The following is a 19,181-nucleotide window of genomic DNA, read 5'->3' on the forward strand; positions in this document are numbered from 1 at the left end:
CAGCCAGCTCTGCTGAGCAAGCCCATAATGAAATGGATGTGAGAGAGTTCACACTGAGCTCAGGTCCTCCACAGCTCAAAGGGAACACCACAGGATCCCTCTAAAGGTCCTGTTATGATCAGAAAGCATGGCCTGGAGGAACAATGTATGGTGAGATGGAGCAACGAGACAGTGATGAGACTGCATGGAAAGGAAGGAACCCAGCAAACAAACTCCTTATACATTAACAAATAAGGATCTCAGGATCATTGTGTCCAGCTCCCCACTCCTTGCAGATCCACCTGAAAATAAACCATATGAATGGAGGCATCATCCAGATATTCCTTGATCTTTGTTAGGCTTGGTGTTGTGATCACTTCCCTAGGGAATCTGCTACAGGGATCAGCCTCGGGATAAAGAAACTTTCCTTAATATCCAACCTGAACTCATTTCCATTCTGGGGTACAAAAGGTGTTTTTGAACACAATTCCCTGATACACTGCTCCTACTAAAACAGAGGGAGGTGCTCCCAGTGGCCATGCCAAGAAGACACAAGATGCCAGGAGGGCAGAGGGGACTCCTGCCACAACAGCTCAACACATCCAACCAACCCTCAGCACTGGAGTTCTGCCCCAGCCACCACAGAATAAAGCACAATCTGCATTCAGCAAGCAAGCACAGCTCCTCACTGGCACCTGCTGTGCCCAGCACAGCTCCCACATGGCACCATCACTGCCCAGCTCTGTGCTCTTACCTTCCTTTTCATTTCATCATCCTCCTCTATCCTGGCGCCACCAGCATCGCTGAGCACAGGGCTGAGCAGAGGGGACGAGCCCTGGGTGGCTGCAGTCACCTGAAAGCCTGGGCTCAAACCCAGGGGACTCTTCAGCACAAGGGAGGACAGCTGGCCATGGTCCACAGGGAGGCCTGGGTGGGAAAACAACAAGAAAATGGAGCGGAAAAGGAGAGAAAATTATTTCAAAGATAGTGCAAATCACGTGATTATCCACTGTTACAGCAAACCAGCATTGTAATCTCATATTATTTTTAAAAAGGTAAAAAAGCAAAAAGGCAAATAAATCCAAAGAATTCAGTGTGTATCTTAAAGTAAAGGGAGTGTTCCCTCCATCCCAGAGGTTATAGGGCAGTGCAGTAAGGACAGACACAGCAAAACCACAGTAAAGGGAAGGATAAATTGCTTATTGTCACAGAAAAGTAGTAGCACAATTCACAACACAGGGTTATACTGCAGGGACTGCAATACAGCTTTTAATTTTTGCTTTTCAATATAGGAGTTACTTTTCAACACAGGGAAAAGCTAGGATGAATTATTCCATGACTTGCCACTCCAGAAGACAAAGTATGCTAGAAATACATTCAGAAATTAAGGTATTATATAACCTCATAGAAAACAATTTTGTAGCACTGAGTATTAACTGGATGGACTCAATCCACCTGTTAGAAGCAACAGGTACCACTTTGCTTTAGGTTATTAAACATAATTTTTTAAAATTATTATTACTATTTTGTGGACCCTTTAGAGATTTCTGACACATCACAGTGAATTTAAGCCTCCTCTTTTCAGCCTGTAGACCCCTCCATGGGGGTGAAAATGACCATACAAGATCAGCTTTTTTGGACCAAAGGAAGGTGACAGACACACTACACCCACAGAATTCCTCCTAATCTCACACACTGTTTTTCTGATCTTCCCTGTGATACACAAATGAGTTTTCTCAGATCAGGCAACCAAACAGGTATCAGCACTTAAGCAAGGAAAACTGAAACATCCTCCCAAGCCTCCCCAGCAGGATTTGTTGTGTCACGAGTGCTGAACCACCCACCCGAAGACAAACGGGGAAATCAACAGCCACCCCCAAACTGCCAAATCACCATTTCCCAAACTACTTAGAAATCATCACAATATCTTAAAATTTTTAAAAAACCAGCCCTCACAGGTATGCAGCATCCCCCCACAGTGTCATGGGTGCTGCAGGAGGAGCTGGGAGCTCTCGACTCCCTCGCAGCTGCTCAGGCTTGGAGAGCACACCCAGGGCGAGGCAGCCCCAGCCTGTGACTCCACATGGACAAAGGCAGGAAGCTAAACAGAGCTGCACTCGGTCACCTGGAAGAGATTCAGATCATCCAGGCTGCTGAGTTAACTATTTGTACACTAGTCCAGCACCACTTCTGGAGGAGATTTTGTTTCTCCCTAAGCATTTTGGCCCTTCACCCCAGGAAAGCAACACTTGTTTCACCTATCCAGGCACAGGATTCAAGTTTGCTTTTACATGCCAGGAATGCTGAAAAAACCAGCTTCCAAACAAATGAGTTTGCAGGGGTGAGGAGCTTCTTTAAGTTCTTGGAATTTAACATGAAGTAGCAACAAATTCCAGAATCTGTAACTTGAACTGCTTCCAGACAGCCTGAAAGCTCAGACACAGAGGGAACAAATGGGATAGAACTTGCTATAAACCACCCTGCTTTTTCACTTGGGTTGTTCTACCTTTTATCTCCTCCAACAGAAGATGGCCAGGAAATTAATTGCAAATATTGAATCTGAAAGCAAGAACTCCTCCCCAAAGCCAGAGTGCCTGATGGAAATGAGGCACATTCACAGAATCTTAGAATGGTTTGAGTGAAAAGGGACCTTAAAGCCCACCCAGTCCCACCCTGTGCCACGGGCAGGGACTCCTTCCACTACACCAGGGTGCTCCAAACCCTGTTCAACCTGGCCTTGGAGACTTCTAGGGATCCAGGGACAGTCACAGCTTCTCTGGGCAGCTATGCCCGGGGCTCTTCACCCTCACAAGGAAGAATTTACTCCATCTAAAACTTCCCTTCTTCAACTTAAGGCCATTCCCTCTTGTCCTGTAACTTTCCTTTTTTTTTTTTTTATTCCCTGGAAGAGGCTATAAGAAGTCACAGAGCAGTTCAAGTTAGCTTTTTGGCTAACATTTCTTTAATTAAATATTTGATCTAAGCTCAGTGTGATGGCAGATGATATTACAGGTGAGGACTGAAATTTTCATTCTCACAAGCCAAGTCTTCTCCACCAGAGCAGCACAGAGGACTCCAGGCAAGCAGGTAGGATGTACAGCAATTCCTCATTCTCACAGAGAAGGATGGTAAAGGGAGAAGCCATTTCAACTGCTGCTCAATGTAGAAAACTCCTAATTAGGTGGAAATATTGATGTGAAGATCAAAACATGTGAATGATTCCCTCTGACATCAAACCTTGGTGCTCTGAGGTCTTCCCTTCCCCACAGGCAGCATCCTCCAGTTATATTAAAAGGGATTACTCTTTCACAGGGGTGTTTCTGTGTTTCAGTGTTCTGCATGAAGTGGAAATTTGTTCTCTACAAGTCACACAAACATCCCAGATTGGTGTCTGTAAATGCTGGGAGCACAGCCCTCCACGCATTGATGTGGGAATTCAGAGTGGTACCCCACACAGTCAGACATGGCTGCATCCTGTACACAGCAAATTTCTGCCTCTGCATCACACACAAATGCACTTAAGGCAACATCCAAAAATGCATCAGCTCAGTGTAATATTCCACATACTCAAAGATCTTCAAGTATGCTAATACTTCTTAGTTACACTACACAGTTAGAAATGTGCCCTTAAGCAAACAAACCCACAGTTTCATAAAGCCCAGTATACACCTAATGGAAATAAAAAATAAAAACTAATCAATAAAACATTGTAAAAGCTCTGTAGTATTCAAGAGCACAGCTAGAGAATCTGGTGAGAATGCTGAGGGATATCGTCCACAGCTACTGGGTAATACTGGTCATGTAGAAGTAGGCTCCATTTGATTTTCACTGACATAACAAGCAGAATAATAAGATAACAAGTTTTTGGCATCACTTCCCAGTTATTTTTTCAGCAGGTATTTCCATTCTTCAATCTAAATTCAATTCCTACCCAGAAAGCCAGATTTGAGAGTACAGGCTGGCCAAAACAAAAAATACAGGTTTTCTAAGCTTTATGCATGGATACTTAAAATAATTCAAAGACAGACAACTAAAATAGTTCCCCAGTAATACTGAGCATTATGGGATGGACAAAAGCTATGTGAAGGTCAAATGTCAGCAAGAGCTCCTTATCAAATGGAGTGACAGAAAATCTTTAGAGATACAACTTTATTATTATATCCTTGTTATTACTAGTGCTGCAAAAGCAGAGATTATTTTCAGGCTAAAGCCCTGCAGAGGCTGACCAGAGGGCAAGGGGAGCCTGCTCTGAGCCTCCCTTCCACCCCATGCCCTGCTGAACCCATCACATGCACAGACCAAATGATTATTTCTAGAGTGAAATACACAGTATTACTTCCAGAGTGAAGTCATTAACAAGCTGATGTACTACAAGTAAAATCCTGGATATTTTCTCTCTCTTCCTTATTTCAAAACTTCACAACTAGCAGCTTGTCCCTCTGCAAATCTTCCCTTTAAAAAGATGAGAAATAGTTGGGTGATAAGAGAATCTTGAAAATTATCTGAGAGCCTAAAGAACTGATGCAAGAGACTTTAAATTCAAAGATCTCTTTTTTATCCTCCAAAAGGTACAGGTCATGTAAAACATTAAAGCACATTTACAGCACTTGGCATGTGCCCAGTGCTGTGTACCTGTGAAGTCACATACCACAATCCTAAGGTTGGCCCTGGTTTTATGGAGATGCCCATAAAACAATTGAAACAATCCCAAATAATCACCCTCCTTTTGCCACCTTGCAAAAGCCCTGTTTGCAGGGAAGAGGAATTACCTAAACACTGGCCAGAGATACCTGAAGGAGAACCTGCCAGCTAGAAAACATGCAATCACCTTCACATGCTGAGTTTGCAAAAAAAAAAGGACAATCTTCCAATAAAAACAGATATACAAGAGAGAGTTCAAGGGATATACCCAGTTTAAAAGAAAAAGATCTCCACAATAAATATAATTCCTACAAAGAAATCTGAGCTTCTAGTCCCATTTGTATTCCAAGCAAAAGATCTGCACAGAGCAGGAAACTGAAACCCACACACCAGTGTTTGCCTACTGTGCTCTATTTCCAAAAACTGCATAACTGCATGGAGAAAGCTGGGAATAAAACTATAAGATGCCTTGGCTAGGAGAACAAATATTTATTCTATTTCAAAGGTAAGGGTAATGAAAATAAAGCTAAAAAGCCCATGTTGTCATTTATATCAAAGTTTTCCTTGTTTTATTGCATAAACAATTAAAATTATGAATTAGTACAAATCTGTAGGTTCATAATTGGCAATCTGAACAGACACAAAGATACTCAAAAACCCCAACATATAATTCAATAAACATTTCCCATATAAAAGATATAGTTCAAGAGATCAATTAAAAAATTCCAGCTCTCTTTGTTTGAATGCAATCTTTTCCTGGCAAGAGTAGCACCTAAGGAACTGGGGAGTCCCTCTAACCAAGGCACAAGTACCCCTGTTCGTACCAATAAACTGGAATTTTGGGATTCCAGCAACTGCAGAACATGATTTGATTTTTGAAAATGTACAGGAAACCTTCCCACAGAGCAGGTTCAATTAATCATGGTCCAAATTTGAACTTCCAAACCTCCAGCTCAGCCACTGGAGTGATCCTATGGGAGCCCGTGGGCAGGGAATTAATGAAGAGGATTTTCTGATGTGTTTGGAACTGTGAGGTCTCCCCATCTTCAGACAAAGGATGTATATGTACAGCCACACATATACACACAGCCCTTGTGACAAGTGAGGTGGAAGAGTCCCTAAAAATGACAGGCAATGACAGCTAAAGGACTGCATTGACACCTGTGATTACACTCATTCAGTACTGAGGAATTATGGCTTAGAACATTTTGCAAAATGACAATAATGGGAATGACTTACCGACAGGTTTGCCCCAAAAAAGCATAAAATTATAACAACTTTTATTAGTGTCTTCATAAAATCTTATCCCTACCAAGACTTGCAACTAGACAAAATCTACCACCACCACCAAAAAAAAAATCAAATAAAAACACCCAATATCAAACCATAACCAAGCCACCAAAAAAAAAAACAAAATAAAAATCCCTTAAACAAAATCACCTATGACCACAATACAAATAAGCACAGGAAAAAGGAGATCAATACTTGGTATTATCCAGATTATTCAGCAACTCTGAAATTCACTGGAAATTAAAGTGATAGTTGAGGGTAGATTGATATATCACCCTATTCCACCCTAAGATAACATATGGCAAGTCCTGGGAATATACAGCATGTATTACTTCACTAATGAATACTTTAAAATTACAAATCTACACAAAATAGGTAACACAGGTTAGTAAAGTTAACAAAGCTTAACCAGGTGGTGGATAGGTCAGAGAATATTCCATGACCCATGTTTTGTGCAAATTAAGTTTCATTAACTGCATAGATGATGATCCAAAATGCTCTGGTGTAGTGCTTTACATTTAATAAATGTCTTTAAGCATCAGAAGGGTTAGAAGTTCACACATAGAGAAGGACAGGTAGGGATTAAATTGCTCAGTTAAAATACCCATTTTGCTTTCTCTCAGGGTTCAGGTGAGCACTGCAGAGCTAAGCTCACTGGGAAAAGCCACCAATACTGGCATGCATCCTACAGCTGCCTGTGTTTGCTAAAACAGAACAGAGATGTGGAGGGAAGGAAAAGAGCCCTGGCACATCCATTTGCTGAGCTGCAAACAGCTGCTGGCTGCACTGTGTAGAGCAGGAGAGCACACCTGGACAGTCTGTGGTTCTCCTACTGGAAAAACACAGCACCAAAAGCTGTGCACTGGCTAGAAATGCTCATTCCTGTGTGCCCCCAGCTCCCCATGGGGTGGGAAGCACAAAGCAAATGTGCAAGAACCTGCAGAGGTGCAGTCTGGAGGAGTGGGCTTACGACCACAAAGTTTACACCCAGGTTTTATCTGCTCTACCACAGCTCCTCAAATGCTGCTTTCTTGCATGTGATACTCAACAAAGATCTTCTCCATCTTGGCATTTTTCCTAAGTCATTCCCCCTGCTTTCCATGGCTCCCACAGCAGAGTCACTGCAAGGCTCCTGGCTCTCACCACTCACCTTCATGAAAGGAAAGCTTGTGTTGTCAGGAAATAAACAGAAATCAGTACCAGGAACTGAGTTTTAGTATCAACAGAGTAACAAGCAAACAAAACAAACCCCAGGGAACAATGCTGGAAGTTAAGCAGCATCACCAGGACTCAGGACACATCACACCCTCCTTGTGCTACCCACAAGTAAATGAAGGGGACAGAGCAGGGACAGACATTCCTTGTCCCACCTTCTCCTGCCACCTCAGGAGGCAGCCAGGGGAGGTGAGGACAGCTCCACTGCACTGAATTAACCCACACAGCTCCCTGGGAGGGTCTGAGCTGCTGCATTCCCTTGAGGGCAGCTGGTTTTCTCTCCATCTCTATCAGAAAGTGAATCTGATGTCTCTGAAGGAAATTATAAAGAACCTTTGCTCACAGCTTTCTTGCTATAATAAAAACTCTGCTTATGAACCAAATTTTCTGCTCTTTTGTGTCTGTCTGGGAAACCTAGAACAAAATAACACAGGTCAGAGTGCAAAGATATCCTCAGAAGCCACAGGGCTTTGGAAATCAAGCGAGGGACAGAAGGAAACCATGACAGTTCTATGCTATCAGTCAGACAGAGCACAGAGAGAACTAAACAGGGGCACAGCAGCAGCTCTGAACTCTCATTCTGTACCTAAAACCTTCATCTAAACACATCTGTACCAGGGTCAAAGGTCCCCTCACCTCTTCCTCACCTGTGGATCCCTAAGATAGAAGACTGGAATTCTAGTCACCACCATTCCTTTGGAAAAACTTAAGGGGCACTACACTAAGAATCTTATTGCTTTCTTTAAAAAAAAAAAATAGAAAATCCCTGAGAGTTGGAACTGCCAATAAAAGATCTGCACAATTTAAAATTAAAGAAAAACATTGAAGATGTCTTTTCAAACTAACTGTGGCGCAAGAAGGCAAATTGGCAAGCCTGTACATTAAAAATACAGGCAGCTTTTTACCAAGATCTTTTGAAAACTAAGAGAATTTATTTGGATTTATTCCCTGTTCTGACACATTTAAAGGAATGCTTGTGAGTAAGGCACAGGACTGAAACAGAGGCAGCACAGTTATATGTAATAGCTGAATCCTGATCCTCTTTTTAAAAGATCAAAGATATCAACAGCCTTTCTCTACATCTTCATCTACATCCTTGTCCCTGATGCCACCACCTGTTATAGAGTTTGCAGAAAGAATTCTGTCTCTTTGCTGATTTTCTTTCTCTTCCTTAGGTTACATAATGTAGTTCATTCTGGGAAGAAATCAGACAAATCACCTAAAAACATAGTTAAAGGCACCAGCTCTCTACACCACTGCCCTGTTTCAAAATGTCACACCACACCCCCATGACATCATCTGCACAGGCCTGAATAAAGTCCCACAAAGAGCCAGAACACACATTCAACAGGAAAGAAATAAAATGGAAGTAACATATAGCAAAAAAAAAAAAAAAAAAAGAGCACCTTGTAGTAGATTACTGGAGGTCTGAGCTAATATTTTGTTCTCAATGTGCTTTGTATTCCTGTGCTGCTGGCAAAGGGGGTGGGTTTCTCATGGGACAACACACATTCCACTCAAACACAAGGTAAAAGCAAGCACTGTGCAGAACAGTTATACCATAGTAAAACTAACCTGGAAGAAATGGGTGACTAAAGGAGGTTTTACCTCCTTGAGTTCTGCCTCACACTGAAAAGTATTCCATTGAAGTTTTGGTTATCAGAGTTTTGAGAAATAATAGTATTTGTTAAATGCTTGAGTAAACAATGCAGGTCTTTTATGATATATCAAGACCATATTTAAACTGGTAGCAATAATATGGACCATAAAGTTATGTTTATAACTAAGCTGCTTATTTTGGAGGCATCAACTGTAAAAGTGCTGCATTCTCTCTGCAAAGGACTGAAAACTGGGCAGAAGGAACCCCAAAACCCAGTGGCTGAAGGAGATGATGATTTCCATCACAAGATTTGGGTCAGGTGTTATGGATTTCCCATTCTTGCTTGTATATAGTCTAAAAAAGGCTCTCACAAGCTGAAGCTCAGAATTTCACCTCCACAATCCACAGCAGTTGGGAAGGACATTTCACAACTTTTGTTGTTTTGCCTCAATAAAAGTTGCTAAATTAAATGTGACCAGTTAAGCAACAATTCAATTGTCTTCCATGACACTTCCTAACTTACAGCTCATGTCTCATATAAAAGTCACCTGTCTAAAAGAGTTTATAAAAGCCCTGAGGCTCTAACTGTTGTCTATAGTATTTACCTCTCCTAACAACTCAATTTCTCAGAAAAATTACAGTATTTTTCTGAATACAGTCCATATTTTAAGGAAAAAGTTAAAGCTATCACCAGGTTTGCCACCAGCTGTCCTCCACAGACACAGGACACTTCTCTGCATTACTTTGTATTTTCATGCAGAGTGATTAAAAACAAGAAAGAAGGGAAATGTGATGGGGATTAAGTGCTTTTAAAGTCTCTGTATATCTCCAAGCTGCTGCAAAACATTTGCTGCTGGACTGCTGAAGACACCTGGAAGTCAGCAAATAAGCTTGTCTTCACAAGAAGTTTGGAAACTGCTATTTCCATTTGGTTGGATACACATTCCCTCTTCCAAAGGCAGGCAGAGGTATTATTCTTCAAAGCATACCACAGATATGTTGCATAGGTTGGTATTTTAAAACTGTCCTTCAGAGATGATTTGAAGATTCTTCAGGTTTTTTTTTGATGATGGAAACAAAAACAAACCCAAAATGAGGATCTTGCCACAGTGCAGGAAAACAGGCAATTTTTAGAGGCAGCTGCTGGTTAATAGGCATGTACAGAAGTGACTGTTTTATTTGGATTTTGGAGGAACAGTATATTATAGAGACTCTTACAGATATGTTTACAGCTGAAGAAATCCTTCAGTGTAGTGTAAGTTGTGATGTCTGCATGAGGCAGTTGATAGTTAAAATTCTCTGAAATCGGTGTTTTTTCCTAAATGTAGTATTTTCCAACATTGTAACCTATTAGAACCCATTCTTGATGTAGTGTGATACACAGAAACACAGCACCAAAATTTGGATGCTTTGAGGGACACTGAAGAGGCACACAAATTAAAAAAAAAAATTTAAAAATTTAAAAATCAACTACGTTATATGATTTAAAATCCAGCCATTGGATTGAGTGATATCACACCCTATTATTGACTTCCAAGCCTGAAAAGCATTGAGGAATCCATCCCAAAAACCAAGACCAATCAATTGATCTGTGACTTCTCTGTCCAGTCTTCTTGAGTGAGATTTTTTAAATTATTCTGAAAGTCAAAGGCATAGCTGTCCCCCGCGCTTTGAGCAAAGGGGTTGCTAAAGAAAAGGTTTACATCCAGAGGTGCAGCTGTTCCTGAGTCCCAGGAGTCGGTGTCTGTGCTGCTGGAGTCCTCTGTGGTGGTGGGAGGGCAGCTGAGCTGCTCCAGCTGGTCGATGATGTCCGTGAACTGGAAGGCTGAGCTGGACTCGGAGCGCACGGAGCAGGCGGGGAAGTTGAGCATGGAGCTGGCAGAGGAATGGTTGGCAGAGCCGTGGGTGTGCAGGGAGCAGCTCCCATTCAGGGCCAGGTTGTTGAGGGAGCTGCTCTCGGAGCGGTTGTTGATGAGGGAGCTGGTTTCAGAGGGGCTCAGCAGGCTTTGCATTCTGCTGGCTTGGGCCTTCACCTCAAACAGCTCTGAGGTGTCCGATGGCCTCTCGTTGCCGTTGAAATCGCTGCTCTCCTCAAACTCAAACACCTCTTCCATGTTCATATCCACGGCCTCGGTTGAGTACCTGTCAGGGCTCGACTGAGCAGAGACTGAGCTTTGCTGGAGGGCACCTGCAGCTAAACCAGCTGGCTCTGACAGACACTTGGAAAACTCAGAACCCTTTAATTCTAACCCGCTGTACACATTGTACACAAATGCCTCAGAGCCCCCAGCAAAAAAGGACATTTCTGCTGGGTCATCATCGATAAACTCCTCTGACACCTGCAACTGGGAATTTGCCAGTGTGAAAAGAGGGGCCCCACGGCTGCCATGCTGCTGCTCATTTTCAGCAATGAATACACCTGTGGTAAAGTCATCCTCATCATTGTCATTTTTATAACCAGCAACTCTGCTCTCCTTACTACTTCTCACTACATCTACGTCTACACCACAACCACTCTCAACGACAGGACAAGACGGGTCACAGTTTCCTGCAACACTACCAAACCCAACACCTTGGAGCACGGGAGATCCAGGCTGCTGCATCAGCTTCCTCCCCACTTCTTCCACTGGGGCTGCAGTGGTTTTGTCTGGAATCCTTGTGTACGATGCTCGGGGCTCCAAGGAGGAAGGGCTGGGTTCAGCAAACATGGGCAGGATGGAAGCGGGACTGGCCAAGGAGTGAACTGAGTGGAAGGGGGCAGCTGTTGAGGCTGGAGACCCTGGAGTTCTCAAGCCCTCAGAGAATGGGACACTCTAAAATGGGACAGAAAAGCAGAAACACAACAGATAAAAAGGTTTTCATAAAACAAATGTAACATCCAGTCACATCCATATGCAGAAGGAATACATGGTTCACAGAAGCTCACTTTACAGCAGACACTGAACCTGATCCAGCAGCCCATGAAAAAGGCAAGGATTTTTCCTTAATTCTGATAACCGGATGGAAAGTTAAAAGCATACATTTTATAGCTGAACAAGCATCCACAAATAAGAACAACAAAATGACAGTGAAAGTCTGCGATGCTTCTTTAACCTCTCCCATCTAACATAAGAGCATTCAGTGAAATGATTGTTTCTTGCTGTGTACTGCAGAAGGCATCTTACAACAGCTTTGAGACTGCCAGAGAGCAGTCAGAGAGTACCTAGAGATAACTAATCCTCTGAAATAACAACATTCTAGAAAGTCCAACACTTCCTTTTCAGTTCAGTGGAACTTTGAGTAAAATATTACTCACTTCACACTCCACTGGCTACAACTATCAAATCAGTAACACCAACAAAAAGAACTGTGCAGCAGACAAAGAGCAAACAGTGGCAGCAATTCTGGTGAGTTGACTCCTTCACTATCACCTCAGAGAGATGTTTGTCCATGGCCCTGCCCACAACCACAACCCAGAGAGTGCTGCAGAACTGACCTGCTTTGGCACGTCTGCGTTCGAGGTGCGAGTGGATGCTCTGACCTTGCTGTGCCTCCTGTGGAACAGAGCAGCCTGTCAGCATCCCAGACATGCTTCAGCCTCATTCCTTCCCCCATCACCCATGGCCATGCCAGTGGCCAACAGAAACATCTCAAGCTCTCTTTTATCATGTTTTGTTAATAATTAGTTCAAGTTTTAAAAGGTCAAAAGAGTTGTAAATTAAATTATGTAAGATAAGAAATGTACAAAAATGGAATAAAGTAAGATCCAGATCATTCACAGGATCAGAGAATCATTAAGATTGGAAAAGGCCTCTAAGATCATTAAGTCCTGCTGTTCCCCCAGCACTAACCCATGTCCTCAAGTGCTTTATCTCCACCTTTTCTGAACACCTCCAGGGATAGTGGCTCCAACACTTCCCTGGGCAGCCTGTGCCTGTGCCTGATCAATTTTTCCCACTGTCCAACCTAAACTTCTCATGGCACCACTTGAAGCCATTTCCTCTTGTCCTGTCACTTGTTACCCGGGAGAAGAGACTGACCCCACCTGGCTGGTGGGGATCTCTTGGTACCACTGAAGGAGACTTCAACAACTTGGGGCTGAATACTAACTGAATACTAAACAGTAGCTCCTTTTTCATTATTATAAACATCTACAGAAGAATGGCTTCAGAACCAGAATCAGCTAATCTTCAACAATTGCACAAATTTTTAAAAACTCAGTCAGCCATATAAAATTTTGTATGTTACACTACAAAAAAGTGATATCCTGCATTACACTCATGGTTAGATTCATTCTATGTATATGATTAAATAGAAAATCAAATTTTCAAATAGAAAAGGAGCTCAACTGGAGTCTGAGACATTAACAATACCTATTAATAGTAGATTAATGCAAACTTTTTAAAATTCCTATTAAGCCCCTATGATCTTTTGTATTAGGAGTAAGATTTCCCATACATAGTTTGGATTTGGAGTAGGAGGAGTTTCCCAGATGTAGACTGGACAGCATTACAGTAAAGTAAGGAAAAAACAATTTTATAATGAAAAAGCATATTCTTAATTGATATATTTATATATTTAGAAACAATTGAGTATTTGAGGTCACAATTTCAAACTTGCAGATCCCAAGTTCCATTATGTGCTCTGCCACTGGCTGACTGCACAGCTGGAGTGGGCCAGACAGGTCCTCACTAACATTATGGAATCTTCAGCATGTGCTGAACTTTCAGACAGCTAAGCCACATTATCCATAGACATAAAAATGTGCTACCAAAACTTTCCAAAGCCTCTTATATCATCACAAAATAATAATTTTTTTACATTTTAGGTCAGCTACCTTAATGAATGAGAATGAGCCTGCCTCCAAGCAGCACTAAAACACTGAAATTTAGGCAAGAAGGGTACTGTGAAAGTCTCAAGCTATGTTTTGCCTTAGAAAGCCATTTCATCTTACCTTTCATACGGGGTTCTCTTCATCCCACTGTCCTTAATATAATCCACTAGCTGCTTCTGTGTTCGTCCACTGTGAACCCACAGAAGTACAAAGGTTATCAAACACAGGGGATGAGCATTACAGAGGAATGTCTTTAGAATGCTTCTTCCTTTTGTTCTCATTTTCTAAGACAAAATGAGTGTGCTGTGTTTCTCCCTACCTGTATCTGAAAGATGAGCCTCTGGTGAAGAACACTGCTTTAGCCTTTGGCTTTGGCTGGTCAAAGAGCCTAAAGAATGTGTGATACTCAACACAGATTTTCCAGAAGTTTTTACACTCATCCCTACTTCCCAAAAGAAACTCCAATGTATCTTGGTATGGGCCCTGGGGAAAAAAAATAGAAGTTCAGTAGCATCTAAAATGACAGTAAGGAGAAAAGGAAGGTACAAATGTGTGCAAACAAAAAAGATGAACTCCAGCAAGATGCAGGATTTTGCTAAGTCACTTCTCATCTGCTTTAAAACAATGGGAGTGATTCTGAATGCAGTTAGAAATGATTTAATACCTGTCAGAAATGTTTGCTTACCTTGAAACTGTAAAAGTGTTTAAAAAGCACTTGACTTTAGAAACATGCTCAATATAACCCACCTTCAGAAAATTCAAAGGAATTTAAATATTCAAGTGAAATAGTCGCTATTTTAAAATACTATTCCTTTTTTTAGGAGTTCTGATGCTTGTCTCTTGGAAATTCCAGAACAAAAATTCCAGACAAAACCAGAAACTACTGCATATGTCAGAGTACAGTTATCACATGAAATTTCTGAGGGTCTCTTTGTGAGACACATTGCTACATCAGCAGACAGTGGGTCCTATTTCAGGTACCCTTGATACATGAAATTATATTATGTCCAAAGTTGAGTTTTTTCCTCTATTTTAATATAAATTAAACACTGAATGTAATCTAGTCATCCAGGGGAAGCAACAATTGACATGACATCTGCAATGAAAAATATATACTGTAAATCAGCTAAATATGCAAAATGATACTTGTGCTATAGAAATGCATGAAAAAGATGAAGCAAGAGTAATCACATCATCCTTAAAATTAAGCTACAACAATATAATTTCAGTCACCTATTCCTGCCTGAGGGGTATCAGATAATTTTCATTTGAATTAAGAAAGTGGATGCAACTTTTTCAAAGGAGAAATACTGAGAAAGGCTGCACCAAATACTTGGGTCTAATAATTTTTTTTCTGTCTTACATTTATACATGTGTAAGCTTGTGTCAAGGATAAGCTGAGACTGAAACACAAAACCTAAAGATCCTAAATTGTGGAGTGAGAAAGGAAAGATTGACATTTGAATGATGCAGCCAAGCCTGCCTGCTGAGGCTGTTTTATAAATCACAAACTCCAGAAATGTTCATAATAAAATAAAGCACAGGTATTTTTTCCAACACTGAGCAGTCTATATTACAGTAAAAGTGACACAGACCTCTGGGTGGAGCTTAATAAGGAATCTTTTCCTCTTGAAGCTCAGCTTACGGACCTTGGACCAGTTGAAGGTATTGATTTTTGTGTTACCCTGAATCAAAATGAGAATGATCAAATGTTAGCAGACGTTTCAGAGAAGCAGAGAACCAAACAAAATTCTGTTGTGGGTATACAGATGTGTATGTATCCATATGGATTTTTAGTTCTGGTGACAATATTCCCTTAAACAAGAGAGGCCACTGAGCAGTCTGAGAGGGATTGCAGGACTGATGCACCTCCAAAAGAAGCTGCCCCACAGGAAGCAAAGAACAGGTAAGACACAGCTGAGCACCCAAACAGAAATATTTCAGTAAATCAGCTGCCTCTGTGTTTTGGGGAGAGGGAAACCCTATCATTGCATTCATAAACAGAATTCTGAGCACTGAGTTGCTTCTTTAATACAACAAACATAGTAACACTAATTAGTCCAATCACTCTAATCAATCAGCATTCTTATACAATAAGAGCAATAATATCCAGTAAAAATCCACTGCAATATTAAAATAACAGAAATCAAACCAAAATTCCAGGATGACAGTCCTGTCCCAGGGCTGTTCCAAAAATGAATTAATTGATGATTTTCTCTCATCACACACCTAACTTCAAACAAAGCCCCTCTACCTCACTGTCACTTGGCTTTGATGCTCTGCTCTCTGCACAAGAACAAGCTGCACCAAACAAAGTTTTGGGGGCTTAAATGACCCTCCTTGACCATAGAACATGTTAAATTTCCAAGGCATCAGAGACACCTGATGTTAAAATGAGACTTACTCCAAGACATGCTAAAGGACAGAGTGTGCCATCCCTGCCATACCTGGAACACCAGCACACCCATGTGTGAAACTGCCAGGTTGATTTTGGTGCCCTCACGGTCGGAGGCAAGGTGGAATCTGATGCCATACATCTCCAGTTTCCTGGCAATTTCAAGCACTTGAAAGTCAGATTCAGCAGGAGTTTGACCCCTATAATGAGGAAGAAAAATAAAGTTTTAAGAACAATCTGATTCTACAACACTGCCAACACATTTAAGTCTGAACTCTGTCACTAAATGAGAATGTTCTGTCTCATCTAGTTGGGTGGTTTCACTCCATGTCATGTGTCACACTGAAAATTCTGTAATGACACAGCTGATGGCCAATGTCAAGTGCATCCCAAGCCAGATGCTGAGAGAGATGTTAATCAGCTCAGAGCTTTTGCCAGTTGAGAAACTATAAAGTTGAACAAATCCAAATTCAATCCAGTGCTCCTGCTTCTGCTTGCTTGTGTACACATTAGCATTAACAAAGATAAGAAGTGAGAGTTGGCAGAGTTGTACAGCCAGCAAAACAGAAACAATGCAAATATTGCAACAGAATGACCCTTTTCAGGTCAGGTTTTGGGACCACAAAATTATTACTCTATTACTACCAGGTGCCTTTGGCTGGATAATTCCCTCCCTGCCAAGGAAACCAAAGAAGAATCTTTAAAATGAAACTTCATCTGCTGTCAAAATTACTCTAAAAACAAGAGGAAGCTGTACACAAACAGGAGCAAGTGCTCTGTAAGGGTGCACAAGGCCCAAAACAGCAACACAGAGACTGTTCATGACCTGGCACAGTTTCAGCCCTCACTGACTGCTCCCCAGGTTAGCTGACATCAAACCACTAACATTTTGCTCTCCTGCATGAAAACAGTCCTTTTTTTCCTCATCCCCCTTGTTTTTTTCCCATGAGAGGGAGTGCATTAGATTGGAGTGCATTTTCAATGAATACAAGAGCTTTTCCCTGTAAGTCAAAACACTCTGTAAGTTCATGGGTCCTGACAAGGAGTTAAAGATCCTCCAAGAATGAGCAAATGGTGCTGTGGAAATGAAAGTTCTTGAAGTCATAGAATCACAAAATCATTAGGGCAGAAAAAGGACTTGGACTTGATCATCATTGATCAAGTCCAACTATTGCTACTGATCATGCCCCAGTTACACTACAAAGCAAAAAAGTCTTTATCACAAACATGAGCATGTCACCCAAGTAGGTCTCTGAACTACAAAAACCCTGCAAAAAAATCCTACTACCCAGTTTTAGGCATAACATGGTCCAGAAGAACCAGGAGAAGCAGGAGAACCTTCTCCTGTGTAACCCCAAGGAAACCCCACTGCAGAGCTGCTGATCTGGGGTCCCCAGCCTAAGTGGACACTCCATAAAATAAAGGAAGATCAGAGGAGGGCACAGAGATGCTCTAAGAGCTGGAGCCCCTCTGCTCAGGCTGGGAGAGCTGGGGGTGTTCTCCTGGAGAGGAGAAGGCTCTGGGGAGACATTGTGGGATTTCAGTTCTTGACAAGGGCTCTAAAAAAAGAGAGGGATTTTTTTCTATGGACAAAAGGTGATAGGAGATGGGGGAATGGTTTTAAACTAAAAGAGATTAAATTAAAATTACTTTAGGAGAAATTCTTCCCTGTGAGGGTGGTGAGGCCCTGGCACAGGGTGCCCAGAGCAGCTGTGGCTGCCCCTGGATCCCTGGAAATGACCAAGCCCAGGCTGGACAGGGCTTGGAGACACCTGGGATAGTGGAAGCTGTCCCTGTCCATGGTAACAAGTCCAAATTTAAGTTCCCTTCCATCCCAAACCACTCTGGAATTGTGTGAAACACCAGCACAGGACCTGCTGGGGCACTCAGAGCAGTGAGGCTGCATCAGCCACAGCTGGATAAACAGACCCCCTACATCACTACTGACAATGATTAGAAATAATAAATACCAAATAACTTCCATGTGCAAGTTCACTAGGATAACTGTAATGATACACAGAAGACACATGTGCTTAAAAATTATTATTCTATTTACAAACAACCAGTGCTGAAACCAGATTAGATTCCTGCATACATAGACTAAGCAAATTTTACAAGCCTTTTTTTCCAAGAAGAAAGTGGCCTTCCTTTCATAAATCTGCATTTTATTTTATTAAAACACATGACAAACTATTTTTAGCATTACCTATTTTTGTGTACTATGCTGTGCCAACCACAACATCACTACTAAATAAATTCTCCTGGTCCCCTGACTGGCTTTTCTAGTCATACTCCTTAAAAATACCTCCTTCTACCTACCTAGAGTCATGTGTTAGATCAAACAATTGTTTAGCTCCATATAGATTTTCTTAAAATACAATTAGAGAATACTAAAATGAATTATTACATTTGAATTAACAAAACTAGGGATGATGACAATAAATATTAACCCCAAGTAGGGATTGTATCTACAATTCAGAATACAATTATGAAACTTATTTCATATGCTACAGTTTTAAAAACAGAAGTTGTTAGAAAAAGCAATGATTTTTTTATACTTAGTAAAATTTTTAGTGTAAAACACACAAAATGTCCCGAGAAAGTAAACCTGAATGCACACAGCAGCATTTCAGCAGTGTTCTGTTGCCTTGTTCAAACAAAGAATCTAAAACACTACAGCAGGAAATCACAAATTTATTTTGCCAGCTGCAGAAGGCAGGAATTCAATGGCATTCCTGTCTTTACAAGCTCACTCCATAATCCACCCTCATCCAAATGTCAGTATTATGTGACCATGTAATAGAAAGGGAAAAACGTAAGAGACACAAAAAACCTGATTTCAAATGGAAACAGAAATGCCAAACAACAGAGAGAGCAATTTCTACCACTTTTGCTACTACATGGAGTAATTATGTCCAAAAGCTCAGACTGGTAAAGCAGATTTCTTGAGTAACACTGGAGTAAATGCTTTTAACATTGCCTTTAACTGTTGTTTCATTTCCACCACAGATTCCTCAACTACATCAAAAAACCTGGAGAACCATGGTTCCTATTTATGAAATATACACAAGACAGAAGAGGTAGATCATAAATCCTGCTTTTGGCCAGGGCTCCCTGAGTTCCACTCTGAGCTCTGTGTGTAACTCCCACCCACGCTAATTCCTGCTGTAATTCTTCTGAATACAGCAACATTGAGAATGAAAGCAGGGCTTTGTCTTTTAAAAAGGGTGCTGAGGTTGGGAAGGAGG

At 41.4% G+C, this 19,181-nt stretch overlaps 1 protein-coding gene across 3 annotated transcripts in view; it reads right to left on the reverse strand.

Moving 5' to 3' along the window:
• The window catches only part of FARP2 (FERM, ARH/RhoGEF and pleckstrin domain protein 2), a 77,407-nt gene that overhangs the window by 23,965 nt on the left and 34,261 nt on the right, over positions 1-19,181 (reverse strand). For 2 of the 3 annotated variants that reach the window (XM_058031543.1, XM_058031541.1), the window contains exons 8-14: positions 15,986-16,133; positions 15,134-15,223; positions 13,858-14,021; positions 13,659-13,727; positions 12,201-12,258; positions 11,298-11,538; positions 734-906 (exon numbers count right to left, since the gene is read on the reverse strand). In XM_058031543.1, coding sequence (XP_057887526.1) covers positions 734-906; positions 11,298-11,538; positions 12,201-12,258; positions 13,659-13,727; positions 13,858-14,021; positions 15,134-15,223; positions 15,986-16,133 — 943 coding nt within the window. Of the gene's footprint in view, positions 1-733; positions 907-11,285; positions 11,539-12,200; positions 12,259-13,658; positions 13,728-13,857; positions 14,022-15,133; positions 15,224-15,985; positions 16,134-19,181 lie in introns of all 3 variants that reach the window. The other variant, XM_058031540.1, reaches the window with a different exon arrangement.

Source organism: Melospiza georgiana, chromosome 10 (genome assembly GCF_028018845.1).
Source record: "Melospiza georgiana isolate bMelGeo1 chromosome 10, bMelGeo1.pri, whole genome shotgun sequence".
NCBI lineage: Eukaryota > Metazoa > Chordata > Aves > Passeriformes > Passerellidae > Melospiza > Melospiza georgiana.